General features: G+C 37.3%; 1 protein-coding gene across 1 annotated transcript in view; it reads left to right on the forward strand.

Moving 5' to 3' along the window:
* Positions 1-20,393, forward strand: part of COG5 (component of oligomeric golgi complex 5) — a 317,777-nt gene that overhangs the window by 174,198 nt on the left and 123,186 nt on the right. Inside the window, exons 8-10 of the mRNA XM_049893477.1 lie at positions 2,501-2,666; positions 17,655-17,767; positions 18,012-18,089. Of these exons, the coding sequence (XP_049749434.1) occupies positions 2,501-2,666; positions 17,655-17,767; positions 18,012-18,089 (357 nt within the window). The remainder of the gene's footprint in view (positions 1-2,500; positions 2,667-17,654; positions 17,768-18,011; positions 18,090-20,393) is intronic.

Genomic DNA, 20,393 nt, shown 5'->3' on the forward strand with positions numbered 1-20,393 from the left:
ACACTGCAACTACACCATACATGAAGAAGCTACTCATTTCACATTTTCCGAGGATAGTAAAGGCAATAAATATAATTTTAAAGTGTATATCTAATTTTCATTTTGTGAGATGAAAAGTATTCTTTGAAGTTGCTCAGATAATGCTTTCTTATATAGACACTTCAATAGTGATATGGATGGTTTCTTTACAGCTGCTTGATTTTGATTCTTGATCTACTAAAAAGTTAAAAAGATAGCAATCTGGGAGAAAGGAACAAAAAATTGAAATAACAACAACAAAAGCAAAGTGCCGAACCCATTGTTTTCAGTTAATACTTTTAAGTGAAGTAGCTTATTTTCTCCTATTCTCCATGTTGGGATGCTAGTAATTCCCAATGTGTACTACAATTAAGGTGGACTGTCACAGTGGCTACGACAATGGGCTCAAGCATAAGAATGATTATGAGGATGGTGCAGGACTGGGCAGTGTTTCGCTCTGTTATATGTAGTGTCGCTGTGAGTCGGAACTAACTCATCCACACCTAACAACATCAACAATAACACTAGAATTAAATTCTGCTGTGTTGTTACCAAGAGTCCTGGTGGTGCAAATGATTAAGTGCTTGGCTACCAACCAAAAGGTTGGTGATTCGAACCCATCCAGTGGCTCTGTGGGAGAAAGACCTGGCAATCTGCTCCCATTAAATATAACCTAGGAAACTCTGTGGGGCACTTTTCTGCTCTGTCACATGGGGTTGCTATGAGTTGGATTTGACTGCAGCAGAGCACTTAACTATTTGTGCTACCGAAAAAAAAACAAACCAAACCTGTTGCCATTTAGCCGATTCTGACCCAGAACAACCCTATAGGACAGAGTAGAACTGCCCCATAAGGTTTCCAAGGAGTGGCTTGTGCATTTGAACTGCCAACCTTTTGGTTAGCAGCCAAGCTCTTAACCACTGCGCCACCAAGGCTCTTATAAATTGTACTATCACTGCAATTAAAATAAGTTTTTATAATTAGAATATATTGTAATTTGAAACAATATCCTTTTGATCCTTTTTCTTGTTTAATAAAAATAAATTCCCAGGTGGGTATAGTTATTCATTGACAGTGTTCCTTTTTTTGTTTTTTTTTTAAGCTGATTCTATTTTGCCTCCCTCTGTGTGTATGTATGTGTATCTGCTGCATGTGCTATTGTTTTAAAATAACACCAGTAAATTTGAGAAGTAACCTTTTCCTTTATTTATAAACTTATTAGTCTAGAAAATAAGTTAATGAAATAACCTTTTAATCATGTGTCTCTAATAACTGAATCATAAATGAAAGAGAAGTTTCAGCTATTTGAGCCTGGAAATATAGGTTGGTATAATCTCATCTGTTAACCGAAAGGTCGGCAGTTTGAATCCACCAGCCGCACCTTGGAAACCCTAGGGAGCAGTTCTACTCTGTCCTATAGGGTCGCTATGAGTCAGAGTCGACTTGACTGCAATGGGTTTGGGGTTTTTTTTGGTACTAAATTTAGCTTGATAATTCAGTCATTCACTTAGTGACAAATCCAGTGATCTACCTATATCACTGTTGACTTAGCCTCGTTATAGATGGTGTTTCTATTACCTGTCCTGTGACCTCATTGCTTCGCTCCCTCTGCATTGGTCACTCTGCTCCAGCCACCACCATGGCCATCTTGCGGATTCACTGGCATACCAAGCATGTTTCTACCTCAGTGCTTTTGCTGATACCTCTGCTTAGATTTGCATTTCCCCATATCCTCCTTTGACTCCCTCCCTCACTATATTCAGGTCTCTGATCACATATCACCCCAGAAATGCATTATTTGACTCCTCTTTCTATAACAATCCCCATCATTCTCTATTCTTATCCTCTGCTTCCTTTTATCTTCACTACAGTCATCACTGTCTGATGTTTATTTATTTTTTATACTTACCACCAAATGCAAGCTCCGTAGAGCAGAAACTTAGTTGATTTTTTTCCAGCACCCGTAACTGTGAGAAACACATAGTAAAAAAAAAAAAAAAATATTTGTAGTTAGAATGGATGAATGAGAGAAAGAACACATGAGTGAAACAATGAATAGTAAGTTTCACTCTACATGGTTCAGCCCTTAATCAACTTTGTAGAACTCATTTTTTTTGTTCTTTAACCAAAGGTAGTATTGTTGCTAATTACAGCATGACTCCAGGGGGATTAGTGGTAAATTTTAAATAAGCTCTAATATTATACAATAGACTTCTAAACTTGTTATTATCCTTCAAAGGAAGAAAAGGGAAAAGAGGGAAATACAGAATATACATGGTATTGATTTAACTTTGTCTTTTTTGAAATAAATAATGGCTAGAAATATTAATTCCAAATGCATTTTCCTTGTTTTTTTCCTTAGATAATTTAAAAATGTGGTAGCAACTGCTCAAGCATCACTTAAAATTGTATATTTACGTTGATTTTGTTTATTTTTCTATTTGTGTCTGCTTCCACTCACCACCTTTTTTTTTTTTTTAAGAATCCAACTCAAGTCGGAACAGCTCTTCAGGTTTTCCATAATCTTGGGACTTTGAAGGATACTATTACCAGTGTCGTGGAAGGATATTGTGCTACCGTAGAAGAAAATATTAGCAGTGCATTAGACATCAAAGTTTTGACTCAGCCTTCCCAGTCAGCTGTGAGAGGTATGGATGTGTTTTATATTTAGCTTCTTCATTTATTTATAACTGAGAAGTTCTTTGAATAGTATGTAGCGCTAAAGTTTCAAAGCAATCTAATGACTCATTTTTTAGTAGATAGAAAATGAAGGAAGAAATTATGTTTCGGAATTTATTTATAATTTTTTTCTCTAATCAGCCCGTTGAACTGATCAATTGGTATATTCAGAACTTCGAGTTAAAAATCTATAAAATGTGATGTTATTTAGTTGAGAGGAAACAGATGCAGAAAAAGCAAAACAGCATTGTTTTCTTCTAAAATCCTTATCCTCGTGCCTTACATATACTTCTTATTGAGAGAGAAAAAATTTTTTTTAAGGAAATACAGTTTCTACTTTAGCCTTCTGGGCTTTTTGTTGTAATTCTGGTCATTAGGAGCAGTAACGGCTAAGCGAAGAGATAAAAACATAAAACTATGAGAACATTATAACTACGTTATTGTTATTGTAAGCTGCTGTTGAGCCTGTTCCCAACTTACGGTGGCCCCATACGCAATGGGATCAGATCTTTGTGATCCATAGGGTTTTCATTGGCTGATTTTTCAGAAGTAGATTGCCAGGCCTTTCTTCCTAGTCCACCTTAGGAAGATCTGCCGAAACCCGTTCAGATCAAAGCAACACACAAGGCTCCACTGACAGACAAGTTGGGGCTATGCTTTAGGTACATTGGCCGGGTGTCTTGCATAGAGGGCAAGAATTCTACCAGTGAGCACTACTACCCCCACAGTATAACTGTAAACCCCCCCGAAAACCAAACCTGTTGCTGTCAAGTCAATTCCGATTCATAGTGACACTATAGGACAGGGAAGAACTGCTCCATAGGGTTTCCAAGAAGCAGCTGGTGGATTCAAACTGCTGACCTTTTGGTTAACAGCCAAACTCTTAACCACTGTGCCACGAGGGCTCCAGTATAACTGTAGGAAAGTTTAAAGAAAACTGCTAAAGACTTTAAAGACAGATTCAAGGTGGAGAGGAGTAGCCCTAGAGTAGCTGTCTTCAACCCTTTTCCTGCCGAGATAATATTTGGTGTTGGCATATGTATGATACTTCTCCACAGACAGGAAAGACCACAGGTTATGTACAACTTGCACTTACTTGCTGCAACTCCATCTCCGTAGTTCCCCCCTATAGTCGTCCTTCTCGTTAATATGGATGAATTGTATTTGTTCCTAGCGAAAACCAACTATAGTACTACACTTTTGCACTAGATCCCATCGCTCAAGGGCATTGTTTCAGCAGATCCTTTCTCTGTCACTTTGTCAATTTTTCCTTCTTTACTGTTTCTTTCCTATCATATACAATCCTGCTATTGTATCTTCTGCTTAAAATCAATCAGACAGATATATCTTGATTCCATTTCTTTCTTCAGCTTTACCCTCCCATTTTATTTCTTCAGTCTACAGAGAAATTCCCCGAAATATTCTTTATGCTTACTGTCTCCAATCTTTCTTTTCCCATTTTGCTATCGAGGGCACTCCAAACCTAGTGAATAAATGAGATGACTTGTGTAGAATTAATACTTACCTTACCTATTGCTGTCAAGTCGATTCCGACTCGTAGTGATCCTATAGGACGAGGTATAACTGCCCCACAGGGTTTCCAAGGAGCGTCTGGTGGATTCGAACTGCTGACCTTTTGGTTAGCAGCTGAGGTCTTAACCACTGCGCCACCAGGGCTCTGAGTATAGAATTAATAGCACATTGCTAATATGGAAAAAATATTTGCAGCCATTTATTGTTAAATTATATTTATCTTATATAAACATGACTCTAAAGACCATTGAATATATGTAACTCATAAATAAGCTGCACTAGATAAAAAGGGATTTTAAAAAACGTTAGATCTTAAAGGGGTTTTTAAAGGTTAGCCCCAGCCTCAGAGTAGGACTGTATTAAGACTATTCTAGAACAAAGGCTTTTAAAAGAAATTGCCAAAGTAGATTTCACTCTCAGCCTTTCCCAGCAATTGTTCTCAGAAAGTTTGATCTAATGTTTAAATTTCCAGGAGCAGTTTAATCTCATTCCCTCTTGTGTTGTCAAGAATTGGGGAAAAAATGAAAGCAATTATTCACATGCTGTCAGCCCTAATGTATGCCTCTTTTGTCGAAAGAATAAAGAGTTTTAAAGCCTTCTCATTATCATATGTTGAGAAGTGGATATCGTGATTTAATGTAGAAACCTTAAGCATCAATTCTTTTTTATTTTTTAAAGAATAATTACTTGTTTTTTAAAGAGTTATGTGCAAGGCATGAATGTTAATTTCCTGATCTTAGTGGTTATATTGAGGTTATGTAGGCGAATGTTCTTGTTTGTTAGAAATACACTTTAAAGTATTTAGGAGTGATGAGGCGTCATGTCACTAACTTATTCTCAAATGCTTTAGGGAAAATTTTTTTTTACTATACTTGCAGCTTTTCTGTAAGTTTAAGATTGTTTCAAGATTTGAAAAATATGTAACATTCATACAATTTTCAGGGGAAGATTGTACCTAGGGTATATAAAGAAAGCATATAATTCGATAAGAAAAAAGTCAACAATTCCAAAAATGGATAACAAATTTGAACAGGCAATTCACAGAAGAACACATTGAATAAACATGGGGAAATATGCTCAACATTTGTATAGAGGGTGAACTATTTATTAAGGAAATACAAATTAAACAAGGCACTATGAACTATCAGAGTGGCAAAATCTAAGACAGAACTAAGTTATTAGATGAGAACAAAAACCCACGTGCCCTTATGGTACGTGAATAAATTGGTTCAACCACTTCACTCAGTATTATAAAACTGGCCTCTAAAGTTAAAAATGTGTATACCTATGGTCTTATAATTTCTCTTATAAGAAACTCTGGCATGTATGTATAAGAATTTTTATTGCATTATTGCTTGTAATAGTGAAAAAGTGAGACTAACTTTTCGTCCAATAGAAGAATGGATAAAGTTTATTACTATTAAGTAGATTACTATACAGCATTGGTAATGAAAGACATAAAAGGGGCTCTCGGAGAGCTGGCAAAGTTGGCCTTGGTGGTGTTCACCTTATAATAATTGATAAAGTTACATATTTTACTTATGTTTTCTGTGTCTGAGTTTTACTTTACAATAAAAAATTTTTAAAAGCATATATCTTAAAATTCCACTTATGTTCATCTGTCTCTGTATCCATCCATTTATCCTTCTATCAAGATATAATGCATAAAGAAACATGGACTTATGTTCGTTGTACAGTAAAAACTATGGTTTCTGGATGATGAAATGTGAATCTTCTATTTTGTTTACTTTCCATCATCATCTTCATCTCTATCATCATTATCACCATTATCATCTTTCTTTATCGCTTGACTTTCTTTTTATAATATTTACCTTTTACAGTTAAATATTTCAGGCATATAAAGAAGCACAGAGAACAATATAATGAATATCTACCAAAAAGCTTAAGAAATACATCATCAAAAATAATGAAGTTACCCATATACCTGTCTTTTCCTAGTCCTAGTCCCCTCCCTGTCTCCCTAGAGCTAAAAAGCAAAGATGTCACTTTGAGGACTAAGGTGCACCTGACCCAAGCGAGGGTATTTTCTTTTTTATTGTGCTTTAGGTGAAAGTTCACAGCTTAAGTTAATTTCTCGTACAAAAATTTACACACATATTGTTTTGTGACATTAGTTGCAATCCCCACCATGTGACAGCACACTCTCCCTTTCCACCCTGGGTTCCCTGTGTCGATTCAACCAGTTCCTGTCCCTTCCTGCCTTCTCATCCTGTCAGTTAGTCTCATGTATCTGATTGAACTAAGAAACACACTCCTCACGGGTATTACTTTTTGTTTTATAGTCCTGTGTAATCTTTGTCTGAGGAGTGGGCTTCAGGAAAGTATCTGGGAGCCATAATTTCAGGGGTTCTTCCAGTCTCTGTCAGACCATTAAGCCTGGCCTTTTGACGTGAATTTGTGTTCTGCTCAGAACTTTTCTCCTGCTCCCTCCAGGACTCTGTTGTGTTCCCTGTTACGGCAGTCATTGGTGGTAGCGGGGCACCGCCTAGTTCTTCCGGTCTCAGGCTGGTGAGTCTCTGGTTTATGTGGAGCTTTAAGGGCTAATATTTTCCTTGTGTCTTCGGTGTTCTTCATTTTCTTTTGTTCCAAGAGGGTTGGGACCAACTGATGCATCTTAGATCCAAAACAGGGTATTTTCAATCACCTCATATGCTTTTCATATGCATGCAAAATCTGGACAATGAATAAGGAAGAACAAAGAAGAATTGATGCCTTTGAATTGTGGTGTTGGTGAAGAATATTGAATATACCATGTGTTATGGATTGAATTGTGTCCCCCAAATTATGTATTGTAAATTCTAACCTCTATGCCTGTAGCTATAATCCCATTTAGGAATGGGTTGTCTTTGTTATGTTAATGAACAGGATTAGTGTAGGGTATGTTTTGAGTCCATCTCTTGAGATATAACAGATTAAACAAGCAAACCAGAAACTGAGGTGGGGGAGGATTGATGTGAAGGCACATTAAGATTGCCAGTAGCAGAAGCTCTAAGAGACAAGGACCTTCCTTCAGAGCTGACAGAGAGAAAGCCTTCCCCTCGAGTTGGCACCCAGAATTCAGACTTCAAGCCTCCTAAACTGTGAGAAAATATATTTTTGTTTGTTAAAGCCTTCCAACTGTGGTATTTCTGTTGGTTAGCAGCACTAGATAACTAAGACAGAATTTGGTACCAGAAGAGGGGGTTGCTGTTCTAACCCAAGCCCAACAGATACCTAAAATGTGGAAGCAGTTTTGGAATTGGGTAATGAGTAGAGACTGGAAGAATTTTAAGGTACCTAACAGTAAAAGCCTATATTGTCTTGAAGAGACTGTTGGTAGAATTATGGATGTCAAAGATAATTCTGGTGAGACCTCAGAAGGAAATGAGAGGAGCTATAGAAAAAGTCTGTGTAGTCTTAGAGAATACATATGGTGACAGCAATGGAATGGTACTAGAAATGTGGACGTTAAATGTGCTTCTGTGAGGTTTTAAAAGAATATGATGAACACGTGATTGGACAATGAAGGAAGGGTGATGTTTTTTATGCAGTGGGAAAGAACTTGTCTGGACTATGTTTAAATGTTTGGTGGAAGGTAGAACTTGTAAGTGATGAAACTGGATATCTGGCTGAGGAGATTTCTAAACAAGATCTTAAAGGGGCCCCTTATAGTAAAGTGTGAGGGGAAGGAGATGGACTTAAAAATGAACTGAGCAAAATGAATAGAACTTAAAGATATAGAAAATTCTGTTAAACAAACTAAGGATGTGTGTCTTAGAATGTTTACCAAAGATGTGGCTATACAATCTTTTATTAAAGAGATTAAGCTTGTGACTGATGGACCTAACCAACTACCACAGCAGAAAACCCATTGACTTAGACTGACAGGGACGGAGAAAGAATGAAAGGAAAGAACGCTGTCCGCCTCTTGGAATTCTACAGACAGGAATCAGGCCAAAGTAACTACGTCTGTTATCCTCCAAGAAAAAAGAAGGACCATCCCTGGAGCAGCTTGGAAATCAGCGTAACTGTTGCAAGGAACACAGGAAGCAGGGCCTTCTCGGTTTCAAAGGGTGGGGCCACACTCTCCTCAGTCTCAAAGGGTTGGGCTACAGCCTTATCAACTTGATTCCAGAGTATGGGGCTGCCATTAAGGTATGCCAGGGGTTTGGTGCCCTCATCCAAAACTGAGGGGGTAGGGTTGCAGTGCCCAAGAAGCAGAAGAATGGGGCCTGCCTGGGCCGAAGGGGTGGGGTCACCACGTAGATGGACTAGAATGGGGCCACCTGAAGCTGAGAAAGCAGAGCTGCCATCCCATAGGGCCTGAAAGACAGAACGGAAGCCCTGAGCTGAGGGGCTTTCACCCAGAACCCAGAGAGTATGGCCAACACCCAGATTATGGAGGCTGGGGCTATTGCCCAGATGATCCCAAAGAACAGAGGATTATTTTCAAGCCTTGAGAGCTAATGTAAATTGTTCTGCTGAGTTTTGTACTTGCTTGGTGTCCATTATTCCTTCTTACCCTCCACTTTCTCTCATTTGTAATGGAAATGTCTACTTTGTGCCTGTTCTACCACTGTGCTTTGGAAGAGATAGCTGGTAGTCTAGATTTCACAGATTCGCTGATGAAGAGGAATTTCGGCCCCGGATGTCTCATCCATATTTGATTTAGATGATTCAGAAGATGAGATTTTGAACTTGGGGTTGATTGAAGACTTTTGGGATGATGTGATGAAGTGAATGTGTTTTGCATATGGCAAGGACTTGAATTTTGGGGGGCCAAAGGGTGAAATGTTGTGAATTGAATTGTGTCTCCCCAAAATAGGTGTTAAAAATCCTAGCCCCTATGTCTTGGTTATAATCCCATTTGGGAATAGGTTGTCTTTGTTAATGAGACAGGATTAGTATAGGGTGTATCTTGAGTCAGTCTCTTTTAACATATAAAAGAGATTTAAGAAGTAAGTGAGAAGAGATAAGGGAAGATTGATGCCAAGCCCATGGAGATATTCAAGGCACCAGGAAACATGCTGAAGACACAAAGACCTTCTCCTAGAGCTGACAGAGAGAGAAAGCCATCTCCTAGAGTCAGTGCCCTGAATTCAGACTTCTAGCCACCTAAACTGTGAGAAAATTAATTCCTGTTTGTTAAAGCCATCCATTTATGGTATTTCTGTCACAGCAGCACTAGATAACTAAGACACCACGGATGACTAGAAGAAGGAACATTATCTGTCTTGGAAGAAGTGCAGCAAGAATGCTCCTTAGAAGTGAGGATGGTAAGACTTTGTGTCACATACTTCAGACATGTTATCAGGAGGGACCATTCCCTGGAAAAGGACCTCATGCTTGGTAAAGTAGAGCGTCAGTGAAAAAGAAGACTACCCTCAATGAGATGGATTGACACAGGGTCTGCTACAGAGATTGTGAGAATGGCACAGGACCAGACAGTGTTTTGTTTTGTTGTATATAGGGTCGCTGTGAGTGGGAACCGACTCAGCAACACCCAACAACAACAGTGATCTAAGATGTCAACTATCTGGTAGTGGTTTCTTCTTCATTTTAATTTAGCTACAATGTTTGGCACGCATGCATCATCATCTCAAGTCTGATGTTTTATCTGCTTCTTTGAAGTTGACATTTTCTCTACTTTTTGTTTGTCCTTATTTTCATTGTCTTTCAAAGGAAGAAAGTAGGAAAATGCCTTTTACCATTATTAACTAGAAGTATTCTTTGAGGAACTTTTAGTTTCCTTTATTCCTTTAATGAAACGTAATTTATGACACCATTTATTTTGTTTCTTGAGTTCATTGAAGCTAACTATATCAGCTGCTGACCGAAAGGTCAGCAGTCCAAATCCACCAGCCGCTCCTTGGAAACCCTATGGGGCAGCTCTACTCTGTCCTGTAGGGTCACTGTAAGTTGGAATCAATTCGACGGCAATAGGTTTGGTCTTTGGTATAATGACATCAGTTTTTGTTTTAATTATTCTTCCTTCTTTTCCTTTATATAGCTGTTCTATATTCTACCACTTGATTATTTCTCTCGTTTGTTTCTTTTATTCTATATTCTAGCAGTTGATTATTTCTGTCATTTGTATCTTCAACAAGATACATTTAGCATATAAGGGTAAAAATATTTATGTGCTATTCTACAAGTAAGAAAAATTGAGCCTCTAAAACTAGTTCAACTACTATGATTTTTTTCTGTGCCTCAGTTTCTCTAAAGTAAATACAAACAGATAATTATATCTTTTTATATTTCTGCTTGTATTTACTTTAAAAAATAATGAGTTCATGAGTCCCATAATTCTTTATAATAAAACCATTCCTTGCATATTCCAGGAATGTGATTAATATTTTCTAATTTTCGCAAAGCACTACCTGTCCTTTCCTGCATGTTAGGAATTTCTTCTTTGTATAACATCTGAAACAATTGCATATTGTTACAGCGTTATTTCTCTATTCCCTGTATACTTTCCCTTAATATTCTTTTTTAACAATGCAAATAATTTTAAAAATTAATTAGACCTAAATTTCAAACAGGAATTATTCATATTGTTACAGCCAGCATCTCTCTCCTAGATTTCTGTCTCTTTTGTTCCTTTCCACTATTATCAGACTAAGAAAATAATAGCATCTCTTTAGTAAAGGTATATGCAATTTTTTAACACATTTCATTGTGCTTTAGGTGAATGTTTACATATCAAACTAGTTTTCCATTCATGCAATTCTTTTTAAACATAGAATTACAGAAAAATCAGAGTGAAGCAGCTTACAGAAACAGAGTGCCTTGGTTTTCTTGATTCTTGCCCACTTTAAAAGCAGAGACACAATCTTTGTCCTTTTGGAACTGACTAATTTCACTCAGCATAATGCCTTCCAGGTTCCTCCATGTTATGAATTGTGTGAATATGCCATAATTTATTTATCTATTCATCCGTTGATGTGCAACTTTGTTGCTTCCATCTTTTTTCTATTGTAAACAGTGCTGGAATAAACATGAGTGTGCATATGTCTCTTCATGTAAAGGGTCTTATTTCTCTAGGATATATTCAAGGAGTGGGATTGCTGGATCCTATGGCAGTTCTATTTCTAGGCTTTTAAGGAAGCGCCAAATCTATTTCCAAAGTGGTTGTACCATTTGACATTCCCACCAGCAGTGTAGAAGTGTTCCAATCTCTCCACAGCCTCTCCAACATTTATTATTTTGTTTTTTGGATTAATGCCAGCCTTGTTGGAGTGAGATGAAATTTCATTGTAGTTTTGATCTGCATTTCTCTAATGGCTAATGATCGTGAACATTTCCTCATGTATCTGTTAGCTACCTGAATCTCTTCTCTAGTGAAGTGTTTATTCATATCTTTTGCCCATTTTTTAATACGGTTGTTTATCTTTTTGTAGTTGAGTTTTTGCAGTATCATAGATTTTAGAGATCAGATGCTGATCGGAAATGTCATACCTAAAAACTTTTTCACAGTCTGTACCTAGTGTTTTTACTCTTTTGGTGAAGTCTTTGGATGAGCATAAGTGTTTGATTTTTAGGAGCTCCCAGTTACCTAGTTTCTCTTCTACATTCTTAATAATGTTTTGTGTACTGTTTATGCCATGTATTAGGGCTCCTAACATTGCCCCTATTTTTTCTTCCACGATCTTTGTTATTTCAGATTTTATATTTAGGTCTTTGATCCATTTTGAGCTCTTTTTTTTTTGCATGGAGAGAGGTATGGGTCTTGTTTCATTTTTTTGCAGATGCATATCCAGTTATGCCAGCACCTTTTGTTAAAAAGACTATCTTTTCCCCATTAAACTGTTTCGGGGCCTTTGTCAAATATCAACTGCTCATATGTGAATGGATTTATGTCTGGATTCTCAATTCTGTTCCATTGGTCTATGTATCTGTTGTTGTACCAGTACCAGGCTGTTTTGACTACTGTGGCGGTATAATAGGCTCTAAAAACAGGTAAAGTAAGGCCTCCCACTTTCCTCTTCTTTTTCAGTAATGCCTTATTTATCTGGGGCCTCTTTCCCTTCCATATGAAATTGGTGATATGTTTCTCCATCTCATTAAAGAATATCTTTGGGATTTGGATCGGAATTGCATTAAATATATAGATCGCTTTTGGTAGAATAGACATTTTTATAATGTTAAGTCTTCCTATCCATGAGCAAGTTATGTTTTTCCACTTATGTAAGTCTCTTTTGGTTTCTTGCAGAAGTATACTATAGTTTTCTTTGTATAAGTCTTTTACATGTCTGGTAAGATTTATTCCTAAGTATTTTATCTTCTTGGGGGCTACTGTAAATGGCATTGATTTGGTGATTTCCTCTTTGATGTTCTTTTTGTTGGTGTAGAGGAATCCAGCTGATTTTTGTATGTTTATCTTGTGTCCCGATACTGTGCTGAACTTTTCTATTAGTTTCAGTAGTTTTCTTGAGGATTCCTTAGGGTTTTCTGTGTATAAATAAGATCATGTCATCTGCAAATAGAGATACTTTTACCTCTACCTTGCCAATCTGGATGCCCTTTATTTCTTTATGTAGCCTAATTGTCATGGGTAGGACCTCCAACACAATGTTGAATAAGAGTGGTGATAAAGGGCATCCTTGTCCAGTTCCCGATCTCAATGGGAATATTTTCAGATTCTCTCCATTTAGGGTGATGTTGGCTGTTGGCGTTGTATAAATGCCCTTTATTATGTTGAGGAATTTTCCCTCTATTCCTATTTTGCTGAGAGTTTTTCTCATGAATGGGTGTTGAACTTTGTCAAATGCCTTTTCTGCATCAATTGATAAAATCATGTGATTCTTATCTTTTGTTTTATTTATGTGGTGGATTACATTGATTGTTTTTGTACTGTTGAACCATCCCTGCATACCTGGTATGAATCCCACTTGGTCATGGTGAATTATTTTTTTGATATGTTGTTGAATTCTATTGGCTAGAATTTTGTTGAGGATTTTTGCATCTACGTACATGATTGATATAGGTCTGTAATTTTCTCTTCTTGTGGTGTCTTTACCTGGTTTTGGTATCAGGGATATGGTGGCTTCATAGAATGAGTTTGGCAGTATTCCATCCTTTTCTATGCTCTGAAATACCTTTAGTAGTAGCGGTCTTAACTCTTCTCTGAAAGTTTGGTAAAACTCTGCGGTGAAGCCATCCAGACCAGGGCTTTTTTTTTGTTGGGAGTTTTTTGATTACCTTCTCAAAGTCTTTTTTTGTTATGGGTCTATTTAGTTGTTCTACCCCTGTTTGTGTTACTTTAGGTAGGTAGTTTATTTCTAGGAATTTATCCATTTCTTCTTGGTTTTCAAATTTGTTAGAGTATAATTTTTCATAGTAGTCTCATATGATTCTTTTACTTTCAGTTGGGTCTGTTGTAATATCGCCCATCTCATTTCTTATTCAGGTTATTTGCGTCCCTTCCTGTTTTCCTTTTGTCACTTTGGCCAGTGGTTTATCAATTTTGTTGATTTTTTTAAAAAAACCCAGCTTTTGGTCTTGTTAATTCTTCCAGTTGTTTTTCTGTTTTCTATTTCATTTAGTTCAGCTCTAATTTTTATTATTTGTTTTCTTCTGGTGCCCCTGGGTTTCTTTTGTTGCTCTCTTTCTATTTGTTCAAGTTATAGGGATAATTCTTTGATTTTGGCCCTTTTTTCTTTTTGGATGTGTGCATTTATTGATATAAATTGGCCTCTGAGCACCACTTTTGCTGTGTCCCAAAGGTTCTGATAAGAAGTGTTTTCATTCTCATTGGATTCTCTGAATTTCTTTATTCCATCCTTAATGTCTTCTATAATCCAGTCTTTTTTGGGCAGAGTATTGTTCAGTTTCCAAGTATTTGATTTCTTTTCCCTGCTTTTCCTGTTATTGATTTCCACCTTTGTGACCTTATGGTCAGAGAAGATGCTTTGTAATATTTCAATGTTTTGGATTCTGCTAAGGGCTTGCTTTATGACCTAATATATGGTCTATTCTAGAGAATGTTCCTTGTGCACTAGAAAAGAAAGTATAGTTGGTTGCTGTTGGGTGGAGTGTTCTGTATATGTCTATGAGGTCAAGTTGGTTGATTGTGGCATTTAGACCTTCCGTGTCTTTATTGGGCTTCTTTCTGGATGTCCTGTCCTTCACGGAAAGTGGTGTGTTGAAGTCTCCTACTATTATTGTGGAGCTGTCTATCTCACTTTTCAATGCTGATAGAGTTTATGTATCTTGCAGCCCTGTCATTGGGTGCATAAATATTTAATATGGTTATATCTTCTTGGTGTATTGTCCCTTTAATCATTATATAGTGTCTTTCCTTATCCTTTCTGATGGATTTAACTTTAAAGTCTATTTTTTAAGAAATTAATATTGCCACTCCTGCTCTTTTTTGATTGTTGTTTGCTCGATGTATTTTTTTTTCATCCTTTGAGTTTTAGTTTGTTTGTGTCTCTAAGTCTAAGGTGTTTCTCTTGTAGGCAGCATATAGACTGATCTTGTTTTTTAATCCATTCTGCCACTCTCTGTCTCTTTATTGGTACAGTTAGTCCATTTACATTCAGGGTAATTATAGATAGGTATGAATTGAGTGCTATCATTTTGATTTCTTTTTTTGTGTGTTGTTGACAGTTTCTTTTTCCCACATAGTTTTATGTGCTGAGTAGATTATCTTTATATATTGTCCTTTCCTCATATTTGTTGTTGGAGATTTTGTTTCTGCTGAGTCTGTATTTTTTTCTTATATTTTATTTTGGTGAGTAGGATAGTTTGTCTCCTTTGTGGTTACCTTATTATTTACCCCGTTTTTCTAAATTTAAACTTAACTTTTATTTCTTTGTATCGCTGTATCTTCCTCTCCATATGGAAGGGGTATTGATTACATTTCTTAGTCCCTCTTTATTATTCTAATGTTGTCTTCTTTTATATAATAACATTGCTGTTACACTGTTTTGAGCCTTTTTTTTTTTTTTTAATAGTCTTGCTTTTTTTTTTTTTTTTTTTTGGTTTTCCCTGCCTGGGCTGACTTCTGGTTTTTCTGCCCAGTGTTCCAGTCTTGGGTTGATACCTGATATTATTGATTTTCTAACCAAAGAACTCCCTTTAGTATTTCTTGTAGTTTTGGTTTGGTTTTTATGAATTCCCTAAACTTGTGTTTATCTGGAAATGTCTTAGTTTCTCCTTCATATTTAAGAGACAATTTTGCTGGATATATGATTCTTGGTGGGCAATTTTTTTCCTTCAGTTTTTTAAATATGTCATTCCATTGCCTTCTTGCCTGCGTGGTTTCTTCTGAGTAATCCGAGCTTATTCTTATTTGCTCTCCTTTGTAGGTGACTTTTCATTTATCCCTCACTGCTCTTATAATTCTCTCTTTATCTTTGGTTTTGGCAACTTTGATTATAATATGTCTTGGTGACTTTCTTTTAAGATCTACCTTATGTGCAGTTCTATGAGCATCTTGGATAGATATCTTCTCATCTTTCACAATATCAGGGAAGTTTTCTGCCAATAAATCTTCAACAATTTTCTCTGTATTTTCTGTTATCCCTCCCTGTTCTGGTACTCCAATCACTCGTAGGTTATTTCTCTTGATAGATTCTCACATGATTCTTAAGGCTTCTTCGTTTTTTTTTTTAATTCTTTTATCTGATTTTTCTTCAAATGTATTAGTGCCAAGTGATTTATCTTCGAGTTCAGAAATTCTAGCTTCTACTTGCTCAATTCTGCTTCTCTGACTTTGTATTGAGTTGTCTACTTCTGTAATTTTTTGGTAAATCTTCTGAATTTCTGATTGCTGCCTGTCTCTGGATTTTTCCAGCTTATTAAACTTTTCATTATGTTCCTGAATAATCTTTCTGAGTTCTTCAGTTGCTTTATCTGTGTGTTCCTTGGCTTGTTCTGCATATTGTCTCATTTCCTTCCTGATGTCTTGAAGGATTCTGTATATTAAACTTTTGTATTCTGCATCTGGTAATTCCAGGAATGCACTTTCATCTAGAAGATCCCCGGATTCTTTGTTTTGAGAGCTTGTTGAGGTGATCATGGCCTGTTTCTTTATGTGACTTGATATTGACTGTTATCTCTGAGCCATCTACAAGTTATTGTATTAGTTTATGCTTGCTTACTGTGTCGTAGCTGCTTGCTTTGTTTTGTTTTGGTATACCCCTATGGGTTGCTTCAGTGAGCTAGCTTGATTATTTTTGCCTTTGGAGCTCTGGTGTTCTGTCCCCAGCTGGCTAGAGCTGTTATCAGGTATATCAGTCTAGGAGTCCATTCAGTTTTCTTGTATGAATTCAGCTCAGGTTTCCAGGTAGCTGATCGTCAAGTGTGTGGTACAGCCTCTGTCCTACAGTCTTAGAGGGGCAGGGGTGATTGGTGTATATACCCATATCTGATTGCAGCAGGGGGTCACACTCTGAACAAGGCAGGGGGCTGAGAACCAATCCCCGAGTTTCTCTGAGGAAAGTGCGTCCCTTTTCCCTAGAGTGTGCAGGTGGGTGGGTTCTGCAGAGGGACCATGGGCACCCAGAATTTTTGGTTGTAAGGACTGGAAAGTACCAGTTATCTTTGGTCCCCTGTCATGGGTGGCTGGGTGACCTGAGTGGAGCTACCAGTCCTTAGATCCCTCATGTGGGTATTTGGGGACCTTGTTTAATAGGCAAAGCAATGTCAAACATCAAACACGCACCACCCCACCGCACCACTGAAATGGTTGGAGTTTGCCAACAAGGGCCTGTTCTTCTGAAATAGGCCCACACAGGTCCATGCAGAAGGGAAAGGTGCTCAAAGTCCACGGATGGTTTATGCCTGGATAGGAGCTGCCTCTGTCCTGAGCTCTACCGGTTAGTGGAGCTAGCAAACCATCTTTTCCCCCAAATGCAAATTTTTTCCTTCCCCAAGGCCAGGAGTATGGCTGTAGGTGCTGCACAGTGCCTATCTCAGTCCGAGGGAATTCAGCTGCTGAAGCCGTTTGGGGTGGGGGGGCGGTTAAAATATACGCAAGTACTTAGCTTTTGCTGAGAGCACTGTTCTACTCAGGTTCCGGAGGTGTCGGTGGGCTGTGTGGCTGGCTGCTTCTTCCTGAGGAAACTGCTGTGGAACGCTAGTACCAGCCCACTGCCGCCGCCTCTCCGGGAATGGTGCCTGAGGGCTCCCTGCGATTCAGGTCCAGTAAGTCCTCTCTGCTTCTGAATGGTCTCTTCCTACCCTTGTCCCTCAGTTCATTTTCTAAGCTTGCCTTTGAAGCTCAGGGCTCCCAGTTTGTCACAAATACAGTCGTTTCACTTGTTTTTTCATGTCTCTGTTGTAAAGAGGGCTCGCCAGAAGCGTCTGTCTATTCCGTCATCTTGGCTCCCAGATTTGCCTGTGTATACTTTTTATACTAACATACATTTTGTTATATTTAGAAAATTTTATTTGTCATGTTTGTCACTCATAAACAGGGGGTCCTGGACGATCTACCATGCCAACCCCAGGAAATACTGCAGCTTTTCGTGCTTCCCTTTGGACCAATATGGAGAAACTTATGGATCATATCTGTACTGTTTGTGGACAGGTAAATAGGGAGTGGAAAAAATTTAAATTATGGTTTAAATCTTGATTATTCCAAGTTGTCTGATTTTTTACAGATATCTTAAAATCTTTGAGCACTTCAGATACCTATGTTAGCTTATTATAATATATTGAAAGGCCCCAGCAAAATGCTAGTTCCCTTTCCTTACTTTTCTAGTTCCAAGCTTTTCATTTGTTTTAGTTGAAAATGCCCAATTATATATGTAGCCGTCCCTCCTTTTTTTCAGGTACAACATCTACAGAAAGTATTAGCCAAGAAGAGAGATCCTGTTTCTCACATTTGCTTCATTGAAGAAATAGTTAAGGTATGTTTAAATGAAAATATTTTCACTTATTTTCCTGAGCCAACATCATTCATGTTCCTTCCTTACAGTGGCTGTATGTCAGATAACAATTGGAAAGTGTCGTTCTTGACAAGCGTAAGTTTTCTTTGAGATATATATATATATATGGAGGAGTCCTTTGTGGTTCCGATCCACCCAGAGGTGCCTCAGAAGAAAGTCCTGGTGATCTACTTCCGAAAGGCCACAGCTGTTGAAAACCCAAGAGAAAATACTAAGGTCCAGAATTTCATTTTACTTGGATCCACAGTCAACGCCCATGGAAGCAGCAAACAAGAAGTCAAACCACGTATTGGGTTGGGCAAGTCAACTACAGAAGATCCCTTTAAAGTGTTGAAAAGGTGTCACCTTAAGGACTAAGGTTCACCTGACCCAAGTCATGTTTTCAGTCACCTCATACGCATGCGAAAGCTGGCCCATGAATAAGGAAGACCAGAGAAGTACTGATGCCTGTGAATGACGGTGTTGGCAAAGCATATCGAATGTACCATGGACTGCCGGAAGAATGACCAAATATGCCTTGGAAGCAGTACAGCCAGCATGCTCCTTAGAAGTGAGGATGGCGATACTTCATCTCACATAGTGTGGGCACCAGGAGGGAGCAGTCCCCGGAGAAGGACGTCATGTTTGGTAAAGTAGAGGATTAAGGAACAAGAGGAAGACCTTCAATGATATGGATTGACACAGTGGCTTCAACAGTGGGCCCAAACATAGCAACGATTGGAGGATGGTGCAGGACCAGGCAGTTTTTTGTTCTTTTGTGCATAGGGTCACTATGAGTTGGAACCAGCTCTGCAGCACCTAACAACAATGACAACATTGAAAACCCTGTGGAGTGCAGTTCTGCGCTGAAACACATGGTGTCACTGTGAGTTGGGCACAGTACATTACATAAAAACACATATATCAAGGATTTTTACTCTGAATGTGTCAAGACTGTATTCCTCCCTTTACTAAAGAATCGTGAGTTTATGGTCTAACATTTGGTAATTTTGTAGGTATAAAAAATAGTGAAAATAATTTTCCTTAGTTCTGTGAAGTGTTGTAAAAATTAGTAAATCATTTATAAGCTTTTATTGGGCAAAAAATAAACATTTAGGTTTACTTTAAAAACTCTATTTTCAGATTAATGTTGCCAATTCTGCCTCGTTGTTTGCTAAAATATTTATTCCAGTTGATAGAACTATTCATATTAGTATACAAAGCCTTATCTCAAGAATCTTCAAAAGAAGAAAAAAATCCTCCGTGATGTTAGTTTCTGTAATGCTTTATTAGTACAGAAGGTTTTTGCAATGGGTATTCATCATGTTGCAAACAGTATATCAAAGTGTAAAGAGGGCGTAAATGGGTTGAGTGTAACTAGACCAACAATTCTATCAGGTGTAACAAATTTTAAGAATAGTTTAAATGTAGAGTCTTTTGAACACATTTTTGTGTTCAGATTTTAATCTATGCAGTTTCTTAATTGAGATAACTAATTCTGCTTCTATTTAATTAAATAAATGCTCTGGCTAACTTGAAAAATTAGCCTGTAATTTTCAATTCACACTGTAATTTGAAAAGACACATTCATACCTATCAATTCATATTAAATATTCATAGTATTTCAATGTTGAATATTCTTTTCTCTTCTGTATTGTGTTTTCTGAATAATGGATAATAATCTCATTTTTTAAATAAGAATTTTAAGCTGATTATTAAAAATCATGTTGCCACTGAGACATTAAAAATTCAATTTTGGTATCTTTTAAACACCAGTTAAGCATTCTAGTAGCACTATATAATAATCAACACTGTATATAACACTTTGCTTGACGTGAAGGCAGCAAATTATTGACTGTTCAGGATCCACACAGTGGAAAACAGATTGTAGATTCTCATCTGTGGAATTAAGCCAGTTTAGCTGTATGTGGGAGTGTAGATATGGTACTTCCATTTTCTAAGCCAGCAATTTTTATCATCGAACAGAATCTTGTAATCATATGTGTAGGATGCATTAAGCTAAATTTGGAGTGTGTTCGGCATTTTGAGTAGCTATAGTACTAATTGGAATTCTAACTATGAAAAAAGAATGTCTTTTGCCCTTTTAGACATATCAAATGATTTGATAATAGCATTAAAGACTTCTCAGAAAAATTTTAGGATACCCAAATAGCAAACCTTTTTAATATTATGAGAAAGAAGCTTAACTTGTTATCTATTACATCTTGAGTAGCTAAAAGCCAGTTAAATTTACAATTATATCAGATAATATTCTTATCTCTAAAG

The sequence above is a fragment of the Elephas maximus genome, chromosome 8 (genome assembly GCF_024166365.1).
Source record: "Elephas maximus indicus isolate mEleMax1 chromosome 8, mEleMax1 primary haplotype, whole genome shotgun sequence".
NCBI classification, from domain to species: domain Eukaryota; kingdom Metazoa; phylum Chordata; class Mammalia; order Proboscidea; family Elephantidae; genus Elephas; species Elephas maximus.